Source organism: Dasypus novemcinctus, chromosome 7 (assembly GCF_030445035.2).
Source record: "Dasypus novemcinctus isolate mDasNov1 chromosome 7, mDasNov1.1.hap2, whole genome shotgun sequence".
Lineage (NCBI taxonomy): Eukaryota > Metazoa > Chordata > Mammalia > Cingulata > Dasypodidae > Dasypus > Dasypus novemcinctus.
This window is the reverse complement of record NC_080679.1, coordinates 123,930,522-123,948,181: the sequence shown is the minus strand read 5'-3', so window position 1 is coordinate 123,948,181 and position 17,660 is coordinate 123,930,522. Positions and strand designations below refer to the sequence as shown.

General features: G+C 41.9%; 1 protein-coding gene across 2 annotated transcripts in view; it reads left to right on the top strand.

Moving 5' to 3' along the window:
* SCTR (secretin receptor) overlaps positions 1-17,660 on the top strand; it is a 75,222-nt gene that overhangs the window by 23,032 nt on the left and 34,530 nt on the right. For both annotated transcript variants that reach the window (XM_058301116.2, XM_058301115.2), the window contains exon 2: positions 406-526. In XM_058301116.2, coding sequence (XP_058157099.1) covers positions 406-526 — 121 coding nt within the window. The remainder of the gene's footprint in view (positions 1-405; positions 527-17,660) is intronic.

Here is a 17,660-nt window from a genome sequence, read left to right as displayed (position 1 = left end):
TAAAATTATTGAGAGAACTGAATAGTTAATGTATGTGAAAGGACCATGTGATATTACAATTACATAGTGTGTTTAAAAAAGGGGGAGTGCCCAGTTCATTCATCTTCAAAGTTCATTCATCCAATGTATTTATCGAAGCTTGACACAAATGCATAATGGGGCCACGTGATGGAATCCACCCTAGGAGGAGCTAGAGAGCCAGGACCACTGGCTGTCCTTCCTCCAGCCGCCTGTCCAACTCCTTCCTGCGGCTGCTTTTTGCTTAGGTGGATGTCGATGTCTTTTGTTAGATAGGAGCAGGGTCCAGTGCAGGTTTCATAGAACTTGCCTGAGTGAAGACAAGCCTTTCACAAGGTAGACTTGAGATCCTGGCAGTGATGAGCACTCTTTATTTCTCATCTGCAGGCCAGAGCCCTCCCGCGGCTGTGTGACGTGCTCCGGGTGCTGTGGGAGGAGCGTGGCCAGTGCCTGCAGGCACTCTCTCGAGGGAGCACGGAAGACCTGGGCCCGGGGCAGCCCGCACCAGGTAAGCGGCAGCCTCAGCACCTGCTCCACTCGTGACCTGGGTCACGTCCGGTCCGTTGGGTCAGGGGAAGCTTGTGCTCCAGGCTAGGATGGGAGAAGTGGGTGGGCCAGCTGTGTCCAGGCAGGAGTGATTCTGAGCAACAGTTAGCACACATCCAGAAAGATGGAGCGTGACCGCTCTTCCTTCTCCCTGGGCATGCGGGTCCAGCCAGGGTTGTCCCGCCATCGAGGCTGCGTGACTGCTTCACCGAGGGAGAGGTCTGCTTACTTTTAGGGAGGAGCTGGGGAGGTATTTTTAGAGGCGGTGTACCTCTCAGCTGTTCTCTCTCCTTCACTGCCGGTTTCACGAGTGAGATGGTAGGAAAGGCAGCTTGGGGTTGGGAAAGCCTGGTGCCATGCTGGCTGAGGGCACTGGCTGGGTGACCTGGGCAAATTATTTAACCCTCTGGGCCTCGGTTTACTCATCTATAAAATGGAGGTGATGATGCCTGCTTCAAGACTGGAATGGTAAATGAGATTAAAGAGTGTAAAGTGCAGGTATTCATAAACACTATTGATTTACATATCTGTTATTAATCACCAATCATTGGAACAGTAAGCCAATCTCTAAGTGTTCTTTTCTTTCTGTTCCCTTCCTTAACGTCTCATCTTTGCTCTCCATCATCTAAGGATAAGGAGGAGTATAGCATTAAGAAAAGAACCCATCCCTGGGACTCAAACAAATACTGTTCAGGAGTGTTTGTAGCAGCACTATTCACAATTGCCAGATGGTGGAGAAGCCCAAATGCCCATCAGTGAATAAACAGATTAAAAAATTGTGGTCTACCATACAATGGAATATTATTCAGCCATAAAAAGGAGTGAGGAACTCGCTGCTACACCAAGGATGAATGTGGGAGACACTATGCGAAATGAAAGAAGCCAGTTACAGAAGGCCTCATGTTGTATGACTCCATGTGTATGACACATCCAGAAGACACAAATGCAGAGAGTCAGAATGCCCATCAGTGGCTGCAAGCAGGGGCTGGGGGAAAGGGGAGGTGGGGAGCCACTGCCTGATGGGTTCTGGGTTTGCTTCAGAGCGATAGAAATGTTTTGCAACTAGATAGAAGTGGTGATTGCACAACATCGTGAATGTGCAAAAGCCAATGAATTGTACACTTTAAGATGGTCAATAATTTTCTGTGGAGTTTTCCTCATCTTAAAAAAAAACAGAGAAATGAAAAAAAGCCAGGATTTTAAATTAGACAGGCTGTGTGATCATGAACAAATAATTTAATGTCTCTGGGCTTCCAGTTCCACCTCTAATGCGGGGGGTTGGTGTGAAATTAAAAGCATTTATTCAACAAATATTTCTTTAGCAATCGCTGTTTTCAAGTGAGAATGATGAGAATAAAGGATGCAGTGGTGAGAACAAAGGCAGGAGACAACTTTCTTATCACTCAGGATCCTGTTTGACGGCACTGGGCAGAAATTTGATGCACCCACTTCACCTGCAGGAGTTTGTTTTTTGCACTTTGCAAAAAGTCCGGAGCTGGCACCAAGTTTCCGCAGTTCTTGGGGGCAAAGTAGGCTGCAGCGATTGGAGAAAGCCCCAGACAAAGGAATTGAGGGGTTGCAATTGGAGTAGCCAATTGCGTGCGACCGAGCCAGATGCCCCTGGTTTCCTGCCGCCCCAGAAACTGCATCTGCAACAACTGGAAAGCAAGTCACCAGCAAGGTCAGGCAGTGCCTCGGTGTCCCCAGGTGAAGGAGTTATGCCCTGAGGCATAACACCAGAATGCCAAGACTCCAGGAGAGAAGACAGTGAACTTTAATTCACACCCAGGAGTACCGGGTGGATATTTTAAAACTCGAATGTTGCAAATATTCCATTGGCCTCCAGTGGTTCCAGGATAAGGTCCAGCTCCTGACTTGGTCCTTGGCCCCACCTCCGCTCCAAACATGATCCCTTGGGTTGACCAAATTGCTCTTAATTTCCCGAGTCAGATTCTCTTAAGCCCCGGGGACTTGTGCCTGCTGCTCCATCTGCTCCACACCCTTCCCTGTCCCCTGCTCTCTGCTGGCCTCCCTCACCTCTTTACACTCCTCCCGGAGTGATCTCCAGGATGCCCAGAGCTCCGCGGGTTTAGCTGCTGGTCTCAGCTCCTGCAGGGCCGCCTGTTCCTCTCTCCTGGCACCTCTGCTGTGCACTGTAACGCGGTGCATGCTGGACTGCCTCAAGGCAGGCGCCAACTGTGCCACATTCCTCTTCCTCCCGGTGCATGTTTGTTGACTGACTTACTGACTGCAGCCACTTGACCGAGCAGGCTTGATGGGGAGAAAGAAGGAAACAAGAGAACTGACTCCAAGGAGAGATTCCGAGAGGTGGCAGAGCCTTGGAGATAGGTGAGACCCCCAGAAGACCTGGATGGACTGCCAGCTCGCCCAGCTTGTCACAGATAGGCCAAGGTGAGCAGCATCACCGGGTCAGCCCATGGGGGGAGGCACAGGTGAGCCCCTTGTCCTCTTCGACCCTCCCGTGAGAAGCTTTGAGCTTGCGCTGCTGACCATGTCTCCCACCTCTGGATTGGGTGACGCCTGGGGCTGGTCCTCCTGGTTGACCTTGTGGGTGCTCCAGCAATCCTGGGAGGCTCCTGCCATGCCAGGGCAGCCTCGCTCATGTGGTGGCAGGCAGGGATGGCCGGTGGTGAGTGTTCAGGACCTGGTGTCCAGCGGAGGAGCAGAGACCCAGGTGAACCTGGGCACTGCTGCCTCCCCTTGCAACCTTTAGCTGACAGCGCCACTCCTCCTCTCTTCCACTGCTCATTTTCAAGGGGGATAATAATCGTATCCACCTCAGCGATGCTATGGGAAAAAGAGCTGAACGCACAGAATATCAGTGCCTGGCTTGTGACAACCCCTGAGAAACGGCAGCTGAAGACTGGAGGAAACCTGGTGCTAGAAACCCACCCGAGGCCCGGCCGGGGTTCCCGTTACAGCAGAGAAGAGCCAATGGTCCAGAGCCCAGCTGCCTGTTTTCAGTCCCGACTCCACCCACCCACTTCCGAGCCGTGTGACCCATGGGCAAGTGTGGAGCATTTTGACTGTCACAGCTGGCGGGAGGTGGGAGGTACACAACTGGCATCTAGAGAGTAGAGCCCAGGGAAGCTGCTCAACATCCTGCGCCACGCAGGACAGCCCCCAACCAAGACTACCCAGTCTCCAAGGTCAGTGGTGCTGAGGCTGAGAAGCCCTCAGCGGAGCCACGCAGGAGGAATCCTCCGGCAGCAAAGGGGAGTGTTCTGGTTGCCAGTCACAGCCCCAGATCCTACCCCGGTAGCAGAGGCATATCAGAGAAGCAATCTCAAACTCAGGCTCCAGCCACACCCTGCAGCAGAGGGACCCTAGGAGGAGAGGAAACTTTCGGCTGGAGCTGGTCATGTGAGTTGGGAACAAGTTCCTCAGCACAGCTCTCCATCCCTGTCAGTCACCACACTGTGTTTGTGATACAAGACAAGGGACACATCTCAGAAGGCAAATGGGAATGTGACTGGTCAGCCAACAGGGAGCATCTCAAAGAGGCCAAGCAGAGCAATCCAAACTAAAGCTCAGATGTCATCTGGAGCCCACCTTGCCAGTTGTTCCACTCCCCAGGCCTAAAGACTAGCCTTTCCGTACTTAATCTTGTATCAGGTGGAAAGAGGAGGGAACAGCAATAAAAGAGAATTACGACAGAAGATCCAACTGCCAGACCTTTACTTGCCAAAGACCAAGTTGGAATCTATAGATACGAACATATAAAAAATGAATTGAGGAAGCAGATGTGGCTCAAACAGTTGAGTGACCACCTCTCACATAGTAGGTCCTGGGTTCGGTTCCCAATGCCCTCTGCAGAAGACAAACAAAGAGCAGACAGCAAGCAAAAACAACAAGCAGAAAATTGATCAAAAACAATGAGCAGACAAAGAGAAGAAACAACAAGCAAACAATGAGCAAAACCAACAAGCAGGGAATGGATGTAGCTCAAGCAGTTGAGGACCTGCTTAGCATAAAGGAGGTCGTAGGTCTGGTTCCCTGTGCCTCCTAAAAAAAAGCAGACAAAGAGCAAAATAAACAAAAACAAAAAAAAACAAAAAACAAGGAGGCAATAAGCAAAAACAAGCAGCAGACAATGAACAAAAACAAGGCACAAAGAACAAGCAAAAAGAACAATGAGCAAACCAATGAGGGAGCCATCTACAGCGGGGCAGCGTGATTTTGACCATATTGATTCCTCTTTCTGAAAGTGAACCCAGCTGCTAGCCTGGGATGGAAAATGAGCTGGAGCAAGAGAAACTTCACCCACAAACTGGATCTGGATTCTCAAGAGCTGGATCTCCACAAGAACAAGTTCACTATTTAGCAGGTAATTATTGAGAACCTATGCCTGTTAGTCCCTGACCTGGGTACAAAAGTTCATATTTTATATAAAGAATATATATTTTTATATATAGAAAATAAAACAGCTAATTTCAGAAAAATAAATAGAGCCATGAGGTCAGCTGGGAGAAAGCAGTGTCTTTTAAACAGGACAAAGGATGAAACCTAGAGCCCCCACTTTGGAGAGGTGGGGCCCAGAAGGACGAGCCAGGCCGAGAGTGAGGAGATGGGAGTGCGGTGGGAGAACCAGGAAGGAGTGGGGAGAGGGAGGCTTGAGGAGAAAGGGCTCCCCATTGTGCCAGCTGCTTCCTAGAGAGCAAGACGGCCATTGGCTTTGGCCATGGGTGACCCCGACAAGAGCACAGCAGCAGGAGCCTGGCTGGAGCCAGTTAGTGGTGGAGGTGGGAGGGAGGTCAGGCGGGGGGGCAGGGCTCCCAGGAGCTCAGCAGAGAGGGGCTGTGAGGTCCAGGGAGGGCTTGGACTTTTTCAATATAAGTAATGTTAAGGCAGGTTTGTATGCCAATAGGGGAAGCCCCATAGAAGGGGAGACACACCGTGCAGGAGGGGAGAGGAATTGGCAGGAGCGACGTCCTCCAGGCGAGGCAGGCAGCGGCCTGGGGCGGGGGCCCCGAGTCAGGGCTGAGGGAGGCCGGAGCAGCCAGCCAGATGCCTGCACGTGGCCGCTGGATGCCTTCCTTTGCTCTTCAGATACATTTGGAACCCCCTTGTCCTGCTGGCCTCTCGCTGGGTGGTTTCCCTAAGCCAAGGGAAGAGAGTAAAGCGTGGGGGGTGTTGTCTCCAGGACCTACAGGACAGGGCCCTGTGGGGGAGGTGTGCTTGGAGAGAGCCACAGATGAGCACAGATCAGTGGAATGACAGCGTAAAGATCTCCTCACTAACGAAAAAAAGGCTTAATCCTATTCATATCTCACAAAACCAAACCCCATATTCTTTCTTTTACCTTTAGAATTAATATAGTACCAACTTTGCTTTGGCTACAAAAATATTTCCATGTTAACTATAGTCCATAAATTACATTAGTTATATTTTTCCCATGTATCCCCACATTCTTAACACCTGTAGTAGAAAACATTCCTGTATTTATATTACCTCCTTATCTATTTGCAAAATAATTGTTATACATTTCCAATATTATCCTCCAGCTGTCCTCCAACTAACATTAATCTTCCTAGACTAGTCATTTCACCACAATCATAAAGCAACAGTGCTTTTCACATTCATTATATGTTACCATCAAGTCCAACCATTACCACATATTTACATTTGACCTTATTAAATACTCTTCCTACATCCAGCATCTTTCCCCCTTTCTCATCCCACATGCTGTCTCCCACCAACCTACACTTCATAGTCCAACTTCATGAAGTCTACTCATTGTGTCTAGTTTATATGAGTGAGACCAGACAACATTCGTCCTTTTGTGTCTGGCTTATTTCACTCAACATAATAACCTCGAGGTTCTTCCATGTTGCTACGTACTTCTCCAATTGATTTCTTCCTTCAGCTGAATGATATTCCATCATGGGAATATACCACATCTTGTTTATCCATTCATCGGTCGGCAAACACTTAGGTTGTTTCCACCTTTTAGCAATTGTGAATAATGCCTCTATGAACATGGTGTGCAAATATCTGTTCACAAACTTGCTTTCAGTTCTTCTGCATATATTCCAAGTAGTGGGATTGTCAGAAATTATGGCAGTTCTATATTAAGTTTCCTGAGGAACCTCCAGATCATCTTCCAAATGTTCCTGTTTCTCTACATCCTCTCCAGCACTTGAAGTTTTCTGTTCTTTGAATAATGGTCATTCTGTGTGATGTGAGATGATAACTCATAGTAGTTTTGATCTGTATTTCCCTAATAGCTGTGATGTTGAATATCTTTTCATGTGTCTTTTGGCCATTTGTATTTCCACTTTGGAAAAATGTCTGTTCAATTCTTTAGCCCATTTTTCAATGGGGTTGCTTGCCATTTTGTCGTTAAGTTGTATGAACTCTTTATATAACATGGAGATCAATCCCTTATCAGATATTTGGTTTTTGAAGACTTTTTCTCATTGAATAGGCTGCCTTTTTACTTTCTTGACAAAGTCTTTTGAAGACAAAAGTATTTAATTTTGAGGCAGTCCCATTTATCTATTTTTTCTTTTGTTGCTGATGCTTTGGGTGTAAGGTCCAAAAAAGAACCACCAAGCACAAGGTCTTGAAGATGTTTCCCTACCTTTTCTTCTAAGAGTTTTGTGGTTCTCATTTTTATATTTAGGCCCTTGATCCATTTTGAATTAATCTTTGTGTAAGGTGTGAGCTAAGGGCCCTCTATCTTTCTTTTAGAAATGAATATCCAGTTTTCCCAGCAACATTTGTTGAATAGATTGCTCTGACCACCAGAGTGGGTTTGACAGCCTTGTCAAATATCACTTGACCATAGATATGAGGGTCTATTTCTGAATTCTTGATTTAATTTTAATGGCCAATCTGTCTGTCTTTATGCCAGTACCATGCTGTTTTTGCCACTATAGCTAGATAATGTACTTTAAAGTCTGGAAATAAGAGTCCTCCAGCTTCATTCTTTCTAAAGATATTTTTGGCTATCCAGGAGCCATCCAGATAATTCACCCATCCAGATAATTTTGATAATTGACTTTTCCAGTTCTACAAAGAAGGATATTGGAATTTTTACTGGGATTGTACTAAAATTGTAGATCAGTTTGTGTAAAACTGACATTGTCTTCCAACTCATGAACACAGAATATTCTTTCCTTTATTTAGTTCATCATTGGTTTCCTTTAGAAATGTTAGTTTTCTGAATACAGGTCCTTTATGTGCTTGTTAAATTTATTCCTAAATATTGGAATATTATTTTAAAATATTATTTTAGTCCTGCTGTAAATGGGAATCATTTTTCTGACTTCCTCCTCAGATTGTACATTAATACTGTATAGAAATGCTATTGGTTTTTGTGTATTAATCTTGTATCCTGCCACTTTGCTGAAACTGTCTATATGTTCTAATAATTTTGTTGTGTATTTTTCATGATTTTCTAAGTATAGGATCATATCATCAGCAAATAACAGAGGTCTTACTTCTTCCTTTCTTAACTACTCTAGCTAGAACTTCTAGCATGGTATTGAATAACAGTGGGGAGAGTGTGCATCCTTATCTTGCTCCCAATGTCAATGGAAATGCATTGTCTTTCACCATTAAAAACAATGTTATCTGTGGGTTTTTTTATAAATGCACTTTATCATGTTAAGAAAGTTTCCTTTAATTCCTATCTTTTGGAGTGTTTTTGATCAAGGATGTTGTATTTTGTCAAGTGTCTTTTCTGCATCAATTGAAATGATCATGTGATTTTTCTTCTTATCAATATGGTGCATTACACTGATTGATTTTCTTATGTTGAACTACCCTTGCATACCTAGTATAAAGCCCATTTTATCATGATGTATAATTTTTATGTGTTTTTAGATTCGAGTGGCAAGTATTTTGTTGAGGATTTTTTATCAATAGTCATTAAAGAAATTGGTCTGTAATTTTATTTTTTCATACTATCATTATTTGGCTTTGGTATTAGGGTACTGTTAGCTTCATACAATGAGTTTGGTAGCATTCCTTCCTGTTCAATTTTTTGGAAGAGTTTGGGCAAGATTAGTATTAGGTCTTCCTTATTTTATTTTATTTTTTTCACACTTTTAAAATTAAAGTTAATAGATCACAAAGAACGTTAAATTAAAAAAAAAAACAAAAAAAAAACCATAAGAGGTTCCCATATAACCCAATCCCCACCCTCCCACCCCATCATTTTTGTAAATCATCTTTTTTTGAAGATATATACATCATTTAGTTACATTAAAAAATATAAGAGGTTCCCATATACTCCCCACCCCACTCTTCCCATACCAACAACCTCCCCCATCATTGTGGCACACTCATCACACTCAGTGAACACATTTTGGAGCAATGCTGTACCACACGGATAATAGTTTACCCTGTAGTTCACACTCTCCCCCAGTACCTTCAGTGGATTATGGCAGAATATATAAAGTCCAGCATCTGACCCTGCAATATCATTTAAAACAACTCAAAGTCCCAAAAATACCACCACATCACATCTCTTCTTCCCTCTTCCTGCCCTCAGCAACTACTGTGGCCACTTTCTCCACCTCAATGCTACAATTTCTTCTACTACTAGTCACAATAGTTTTATAGTAGTATATCAGTAAGTCCACTCTAATCCATATTCTATTCCCCCATTCTGTGGAACCTGAGATGGTGATGTCCACTCCAACTCTAGGTCAAGAGGGGGCTTAGATTCCACATGGATGATGGATGCAATTCCCCTGCTTGCAGTTGTAGTCACTCTTGATTCCCTGGTGTGGAGGTTGACCATCTTCACCTCCCTGTTAGCTGACCTGGGTAAGTCCAACAGACCAGAGAGTAGGAGTTGCAACTCTGCTGAGACTCAGGGCCCAGCTGGCACATGGGGAGATTCAAGTCCCCTGAGTATGCACCATCCCTAGCATCAACCACACGTTCAGTAAAAGTGACAGAAGAGGCATGTGTGGAAAGGCCACATCTGAGTCCAGCTTCATCACACTCAGGAGCACAAATAATTCCAAGGTAGGGCCCTCTGACATGGCAAAGAACTCAAAATCCATATGCCATGACCATATACCCTGTGGATCTCCATAGCCTTCAGGAGAACCAGTACCTAGAGTTATATCTACTTTGGCATTTTCTGGGGTTAGATCTTCTTTAAATGACTGGCAGAATTCACCTGTGAAACCATCTGGTCCTGAACTTTTCATTTTGGGGAGGTTTTTGATGACTGTTTCAATTTCTTTACTTATGATTGATTTGTTGGGGTCTTCTAACTCTCCTAGGGTCAGTGTGGTTTGTTCATGTGTTTCCAGAAATTTTTCCATTTCATCAATGTTATCTAGTTTGTTGGCATACAGTTGTTCATAGTATCTGCTAATGATCTCTTTTATTTCTGCTGGGTAAATAGTAATGTTACCTTTCTCATTCTGACTTTTTAGTTCACATCTCTTTTTTTCTTTGTTACTCTAGCTAAGGGTTTATAGATTTTGTTGATCTTCTCAAAGAACCAACTCTTGGTTCTGTTGATATTCTCTTTATCTTTCTCCATTTATTTCTGCTCTAATCTGTTATTTCATTATTTCAGCTTTTCTTAAAAAGATTTATTTCTCCCCATTCCCCCCTGCCCCCCGTTGTCTGCTCTCTGTGTCCATTCACTGTGTATTCTTCTCTGCTTCTCTGTCTGCTTGTATTCTCATTAGGCCACTCTGGGAACTGATACTGGGACCTTGCGGAGTAAGAGAGAGGCAATTGTTCTCTTCTGCCACCTCAGCTCCCTGATCTGCTGCATCTCTTATTATCTCTTCTCTGTGTCTCTTTTTGCTGTGTCATCTTGCTGTGCCAGCTCTCTGCATGGGCCAGCGTTCCTGCACAGGGCAGCACTCCTGCATGGGGCAGTTCTCTATGCAGGCCAGCACTCCACATGGGCCAGCTTGCCACATGGACCAGCCTTCCTTTACCGGAGGCCCTGGGCATCAAACCTTGGACCTCCTGTATGGTAGACAGGAGCCTAATTGCTTGACCCACATCTGCTTCCCATTATCTCTTTCTTTATGATTGCCTTGGGATAGGTTTGCTGTTCTTTTTTTAATTCCTCCAGGTATACAGTTAGGTCTTTGATTTTAGCTCTCTCTTCTTTGTCAATACAAGCATTGAGGGCTATAAATTTCCCTGTCAGCACTGCCTTTGCTGTATCCTATAAATTTCGGTACGTTGTGTTCTCATTTTCATTTGTCTTGAGGTATTTACTGATTTTTCTTGTAATTTCTTCTTTAACCCACTGATTATTTAAGTTGTAGTGTTTAATCTCCATATGTTTGTGGATGTTTAAAAAAGGGAAAATCCACCTGTTATTAATTTCCAACTTGATTCCATTATGATCAGAAAAAAAATGTTTTACATAATTTCAATATTTTTAAATTTATTGAGATCTGACTTATGTCCCAGTGTCCCAACATATGGTCTATCCTGGAGAAAAGATCTAGGAGCACTTGAGATGAATGTATGTCCTGCTGTTTTGGGGTGTAATGCTCTATAAATGTCTATCAGGTCTAATTCATTTATCATATTATTCAAGCTCCCTGTTTCTTCATTTATCCTCTGTCCAGATAGTCTATCTAATGCTGAGAGTGTAGTGTTGAAGTCTACAGATGTTCATTTCTTTATTCAGTTTTGCCAGTGTGTGCCTCATGTGTTTTTCGGGCATCTATGTTAGGTGCATAAATATTTATTATTGTTATCTCTTCATGGTCAATTGTCTCTTTTTTTAATATATAGTGACTTATTTCATCTCATAACAGTTTTGCATTTAAGATCTATTTTATCGAAAATTAGTATCACTACACCTGCTCTTACTTGATTGCTATTAGCATGGAATATCTTTCTCCAACTTTTCACTTTCAGCCTGATTGTCTCCTTACATCTAAGTTGAGTCTCTTGTAGACAACAAATAGATGACTTATGTTTTTTTATCCATTCTATCAGTTGATGTCTTTTAATTGGGGAGTTCAATCCATTAACATTCAGTGCTACTGCTAGCACACGAAGGCATTACTTCACCCATTCTATCCCTTGGCTTTCTGTTGTCATATCTTACTATTGTCTATCTTTTAACCCTTTCAATTTTTCTTAAGTTCTTTATTTCCACAGTCTTCCCAGGGCTCTCTCCCTAGTCTTTTCCTATCAGCTTATAACACACCCTTTAATATCTCTTGAAGATTTGGTCTCTTGGTAAAATACTCTGTCAGTTTTTGTTTGTCTGTAAAGACTTTAAACTCACCTTTATTTCTGAAAGACAGTTTTGCCGGCTCGTAGTTTTCCTTTTTCACTACCCTAAAAATATTGAACTACTGCATCTTTCTTTATGGTTTCTGAAGAGAGATTGGAACTTAGCCTTATTAAGTCTCCCTTATGAGTAATACATAGATTTTCTCTTGCTGCTTTCAAAATCCTTGCTTTATCTTTCGCCTTTGAGAATCTGAAGAGTAGATGTCTTGGAGTAGTTCTATTAGCATTCATTCTGTTTGGACTACATTTTCCTTCTTGAGTATCGATATTCATGTCTTTCATAAAGGTTGGAAATTTTTCAGTCAGTATTTCCTCAAATATTCTTTCTTCCCCTTTTCCATTCATTTCTTCTGGGACACCTATAAAATGTATGTTTGTGCATTTTGTCTTGTCATTCAGTTCCTGAGACCCTGTTCAATTATTTGCATTGTTTTCTCCGTCTCTTCTCATATCTTTTCAATTTCAAATGTCCTTCTCTTCGAATTCACTTATTAATTCATCTAACATTTCAAAACTGCTGTTATATGCCTCTAATGCTTTTTGTTTGTTTGTTTTTATTGGTTTTTTGAGGTACTGGGGCTGGGGATTGAAACTTGGACCTCATATGAGGGAAGCTGGTGCTCAACCACTGAGACACATTGACTCCCCTGATTTGGTTGTTTTCATTTGTTTGCTTGTTTTGTTTTTTATTTTAGGAGGCACCAGGTACCAAAACCAGGACCTCCCATGTGGAAAGCAGGCATTCAACTGCTTGAGCCACATTCACACCCTGCCAATGTATTTTTTATCTCATCCATTGTTTCTTTCATTCCCATAAGTTCTGTTTCTTTTTTTGTAGGCTTTCCAGTTGTTCTTAATGCTCACACAATGTCACTTTAATATCCTTTATCTCTTTAGTCCTATTTCCCTTTATCTCCTTAAATTGATTAAGGAGGTTTTTTGGTTCAACATTTATTAGTTGTCTTAAATCCTGAGTCTCACCTAGATTCTTGGCTTGTTCCTTTGACTGGGCCATATCTTCCCGTTTCTTGGTGTGGGTTGTTATCTTTTGCTGAGACCTAGGCCTCTGAGTATGTTGATGATTTTCTCTGTTGATCAATTTCTCTCTCTTGCTTACTGGTTTTATTTCACAGTTTTTCTTTGATTTTTAATTTAATTTTTTCTAAAATTTCAATATTGCCCTGTTTAAGTAGCCAAAACTGTGGCAGAGAGCCACTAACGGGGCCTGACCAGGTCTAGTGTGCCTGGGAGAGGGTCAGGAGAGTCCAGTGTCTTCCTCTACATTCCCAGCGGGGCGGCAAAGGGTGTTCCTCGGCAAACCCTCCTCCAGAGAGGAATCCTTCAATTTCCACTATTACCTCTTGAGCTAGCAGTTTATGTTACTTACATTCACTGAAGAGAAACCAGCCAGCCTTCTGCCGCACTCTCCCTCTTCCCTGGAAAGAATCTGTCCTCCTCTCTGTTGGCCTCTCAGGCACCAGGTTTTCCAGAGGCTTTTCACCTTGGGGTGGGGAGTGGGCAGCGTTCCCAGCCTCAGGGTTATCACGTCAGGGTTTTCCCTTTGGCCTCTCCATCTCTGTGTCCCCAGTCCCTCCTGGATAATGCATGTGGCACCTTCCTGTTTTGAAAGGGTCCCGAAGCAACTCCCTCAGACTACCTCTCTGCCTTCTCCCCTATTTTGCAAGAGAGCTGCGCCTGCCTGAGCTACTCTGGCACCATCTTGGACCCTCCCAGACCTGGGAAGTTTTAAATATGCCCCGTTCCAGGTCAATTGAGTTGGAAGCAGGTCTGCTCATCTTTTGTCCTGAGGTCCAGCCAGGGCTTAGAAAGTACATGCTACCATCACCAGCACCCACCGTGTGCCAAGCTTCACATGTGCACTTCCATCTCATGCTTGCGACAGCCTTTTGAGGACTTCATTTGTACCCCCAGAGGAGCTGAGGGGTTACTAGTGGGGTTAGTGTGGATGAGAAAGAGTTGGAGCCCAGTCTGTCTGACTGAGTTATTGTGGGTTGGGGGGTCTACACTAAGTTTCCCCAAACTGGATGGGGGTGATTGCTGCTCACTTCTGGCTGCCACTTTGTTGTGGAAGCAAAGAGATTCAGTGATCATATATGGAAGGCCAGGACTCAGTAACATTCTTGGGAAGGAAAATTTATTATTGACTGGCCAGGCTCGGGAACTTCTCTTCAAAAACCTGAGCCCCGAATAGAATCTTTGGGTTTCTTTTATATAGAGGATGTAGGAGTGAGGAATCAAGCTGTGTTTATATGCAAAAGGACTTTTTGTTAGTTTCTTAGAGTTTCAAGTCCTATCTTAGGATCAGATAGGTCTTGAATTAACACATACTCTCCAGTTAAGCCTGAATTAACACATGCTTTCCACATTCCAGGTAAGCTTGAATTAACACGTTTAGCTTACACACACAGCCCAGGTTATTTATGAAGAAACACACAGCCCCCCCACCCCAGGCCCATATCATTCCCCCCTTTGATACAACCTTAACTTGTTAAGCTTTGGCATCACTAATGTTGGAGTTATGAAGTAGATGGCTGTTTGTTGTTTTGATTGATTACCCCACCTATTAATTCCCCAGTGAGGGCTTAAAGATAAAGTTCTAGGGTAATATCCAGGGCTTTTCCTTGTTTCCAGAACAAGTTTTTGTTTTGGATAGCAGAATCTTGGGGGTGGGGGATTTCCAACAGCCATCTTGGGGCTTACTGATGTTGACGTGGACTTTTTACCAGGTTCCAGATCCGCTGATGAATTTTTTATCTTATTGGCTTGCTTTATTTTCCCTTTAGAGAGTTTACACCTTTAATCTTAAAGGGGTGCTGATGGGAGATGATCTTTTTTCTGTAGCTACTTCCTGCTGGCCATGGCCTGTAGTCCTTACCTGACAAGGTATAAAAACTTTGTTATTTTATCGTGATTGGAGGAAGATGGATCTGGCATTCTGTATGAAGCTGGATGAAGTTTTCATATGGCCAACAAGATGCCCATTCTGGAAGAAACAAACTTAATTAGAATTTTGAGAATACATGGTTTTTCTAAGAGGATATTGGATCACAGATTTAGAAAAGTTTAGGTGCTTGCAAAGGTGGCACCTTTCTAAAGTTGTTGGGGAACAGTATATAATATATAGTAAGTTATTTTATGCTGTTGGTTAACCCCAGAGAGAAATTGAAATAGCCAATGGTAAGGCCCTTAGCTTTGTTTTTTTGAAGACGCATCCCAGTCTGTCCAATGACTGGCACTCATGTGTTTTGTCAGGTGTTTCTGGTGAACTGGCACTCTTGGGTAGTTGATTTTAATCAGGATTAGTAAATCAAGCTGGATAGTCTTTAGCTTTAATAGCTGTGGGAGTGATCAGAACTACAGAGTAAATGTTTTATATTTTGGCTTTAATTGAGCAATTTTGGTAATTTTTTGGACTATTTTTATCAGGCTTTTTTTTTTTAAACCCAATTGGCTAAGCTGGTTAGGGCATTCCTCCCCAGATGAGTGCTTTGCTGAAGTTCATGGAGGACTTTTTACTGCACTGCTCCCAACAGGTATATCTGAGCATTTTTAACAAGCCGCCCATCAGTTTCCAGGGTGAACCCTAAGCCAGCTGCCCTAGTTTGTTTACCCTGGGTTATTGTTGTACACTGTGGAACTTTAAGTACCAGTACAAGGGCTGGAATAAGGGGTAAGAGAGAAACCTGGGTTGAGAGTTTGATATACCTTTATTTGCGTCTCGGGGTTTTTTAGTAATTGAGCCTGGTATTAATTAACCAACTACCTGTAAGCCACTGGTGGCCCTGGGCTCAAGCACATCCTTCACCTAGTGTGGAGAGAAGAATGTGAGAGGTTGCCCCTAAGTTAATTTGCTGGCTTTTTAATTAAAAGTGTTGTTGGCCCCATTGCTTTCAGGCAAGGTGGTCACTTTTTTATTTTATAGATATGTTTATTAACTTCAGAAAATGTAGTTGATCAGGACCTTTAATATGTTCAATGTTTTTCTGTATATGATTTTTACATATGATTAGAAGCATTACCATAGTTATCAGACATATATCTAGAATAGGATATAGGTACAGTACTTAATACTAATTAATGTGTTACTCAATGTACACGTTTTTTTTTTGAGCTGCAATTACTAGCTTGAAGCTTCAGATTTGCAATACTATACAGGTTATTTTTCCATGGGAGCAAGCTATAGTGCCAATTGTGTTTAAGTTCTACTTAAAATATTCTGGTATTTATTGCTCCACTTCGTATGTTTTTCACAAAAGTTGCACCACAAACCCTAAAGAGAAACTAGGGAGTAGATCTTACCAGCATGGTGCATGGCACTCTTTAGCACTATGAAACAGTGCCAGTCTGAAGACGATATCTTTGTATATTTAGCTGTACTTAGCCACTGCTGGCTGCTGCAGGAGCTCAAAACTGCAAAGTAGTTTCCATCTACTTCCGGAACATGACCAGAGATGTAGCAGATACTTTTATTGCTTTAAGGGTCAGTGACCAAACGAGCTAATAACTCACATGCAGAAGCACCTTGTATGTGTTGGACACCTGGTTTGAATGCACAAGAGATTTTGACTATGTCGAAGTTTATCTCTTGATTTTTATACATTTTTAAAACATTTTTAATGCAATGTACTATATATTAAATGAACTTTCAGTACTTTGCTTTTTATTTTTACATTTCTACCATGAAGACGTTAATTACACAGGTATTTTATTTTAGCAGTAGAAGGAAAAATAACTTTTTTATTTTTAAAATGAAAACTGAAGATTTCCATTGGAATCAAGGTAACTTTTTACTGCCACCACTTGAATATGCACATTGAGGTAACTTTCAGACAGGGTTTATTGTTTCAAATTTATTTTATTTTTGGCCATTAATATCAATTTAGATTTTAATTAATAATGGCTTTTTAGAATTAGCTATTTAAATACTTTAATTTGGAAGATGCTTTTACAAATTTTTTATACTTAAATACAATTATATAGACTGGTTAATTTGCCTTAGATTATAATTGGCAACCAATGGATTTTACTTTATGCATTTAGGAGAGGGGAGATTTACTTTTTTTAAACTTAATTTCATTAAACATGAATTAAAGCCTTTATTATTTTAAAGATAAAGTACATGCAATGCTAATTTATTAACCTGGTATTTTATAGACCAGAGAGACAACACGTAAGCCAAATAAGTTGAAATTGTTATTGTTTAAACAAAGAATTTTTTTCCCATAAAACCAGATTAACTGTAAAATAATATTTGAAAGATTTTCCTGAAGGCTCTTTTTTGCTGGCTTTTCCAGATTAAGGGTTTGCGGTTTCTCCCCATTGTGGCTTTTTTAAATTAATGGCTTATAACCAAAATGTTTCCAATGCTATGATACAATTTTTTGTTTTAGACTTGCAGTAACCATACACAAAGGCAAACTCAGTTTATAATTACCATCACGATAGTTGAAGTCTAGGGGTAGGTGAAATTAGTTATACAATAACCATAAAATAAAGATAAGTTTAAGTTATAATTACTCTTATTATTGTAAGCACTAGATAAACTTGAAGTAGCCATAAACAAAGGTAAATTAGTTTAAGATTACTATTAAAATAGCTGAAATGTAGGCTACATTTATTCTGCTGTAATAATTTCAGTTATAAATTTTTATATATATATTGAGGTACTTATACAATGATTTTAATTTTTAGTTTCTAGAAAGTTTTTTCTTAAAATTAATTTGGGTACCTTTATTAATTATGCAATTAAAACAATTGTACTAGTAAAAATTCCATGCAGTTTTTCTGCCTTTCTAAGCAATTAAATA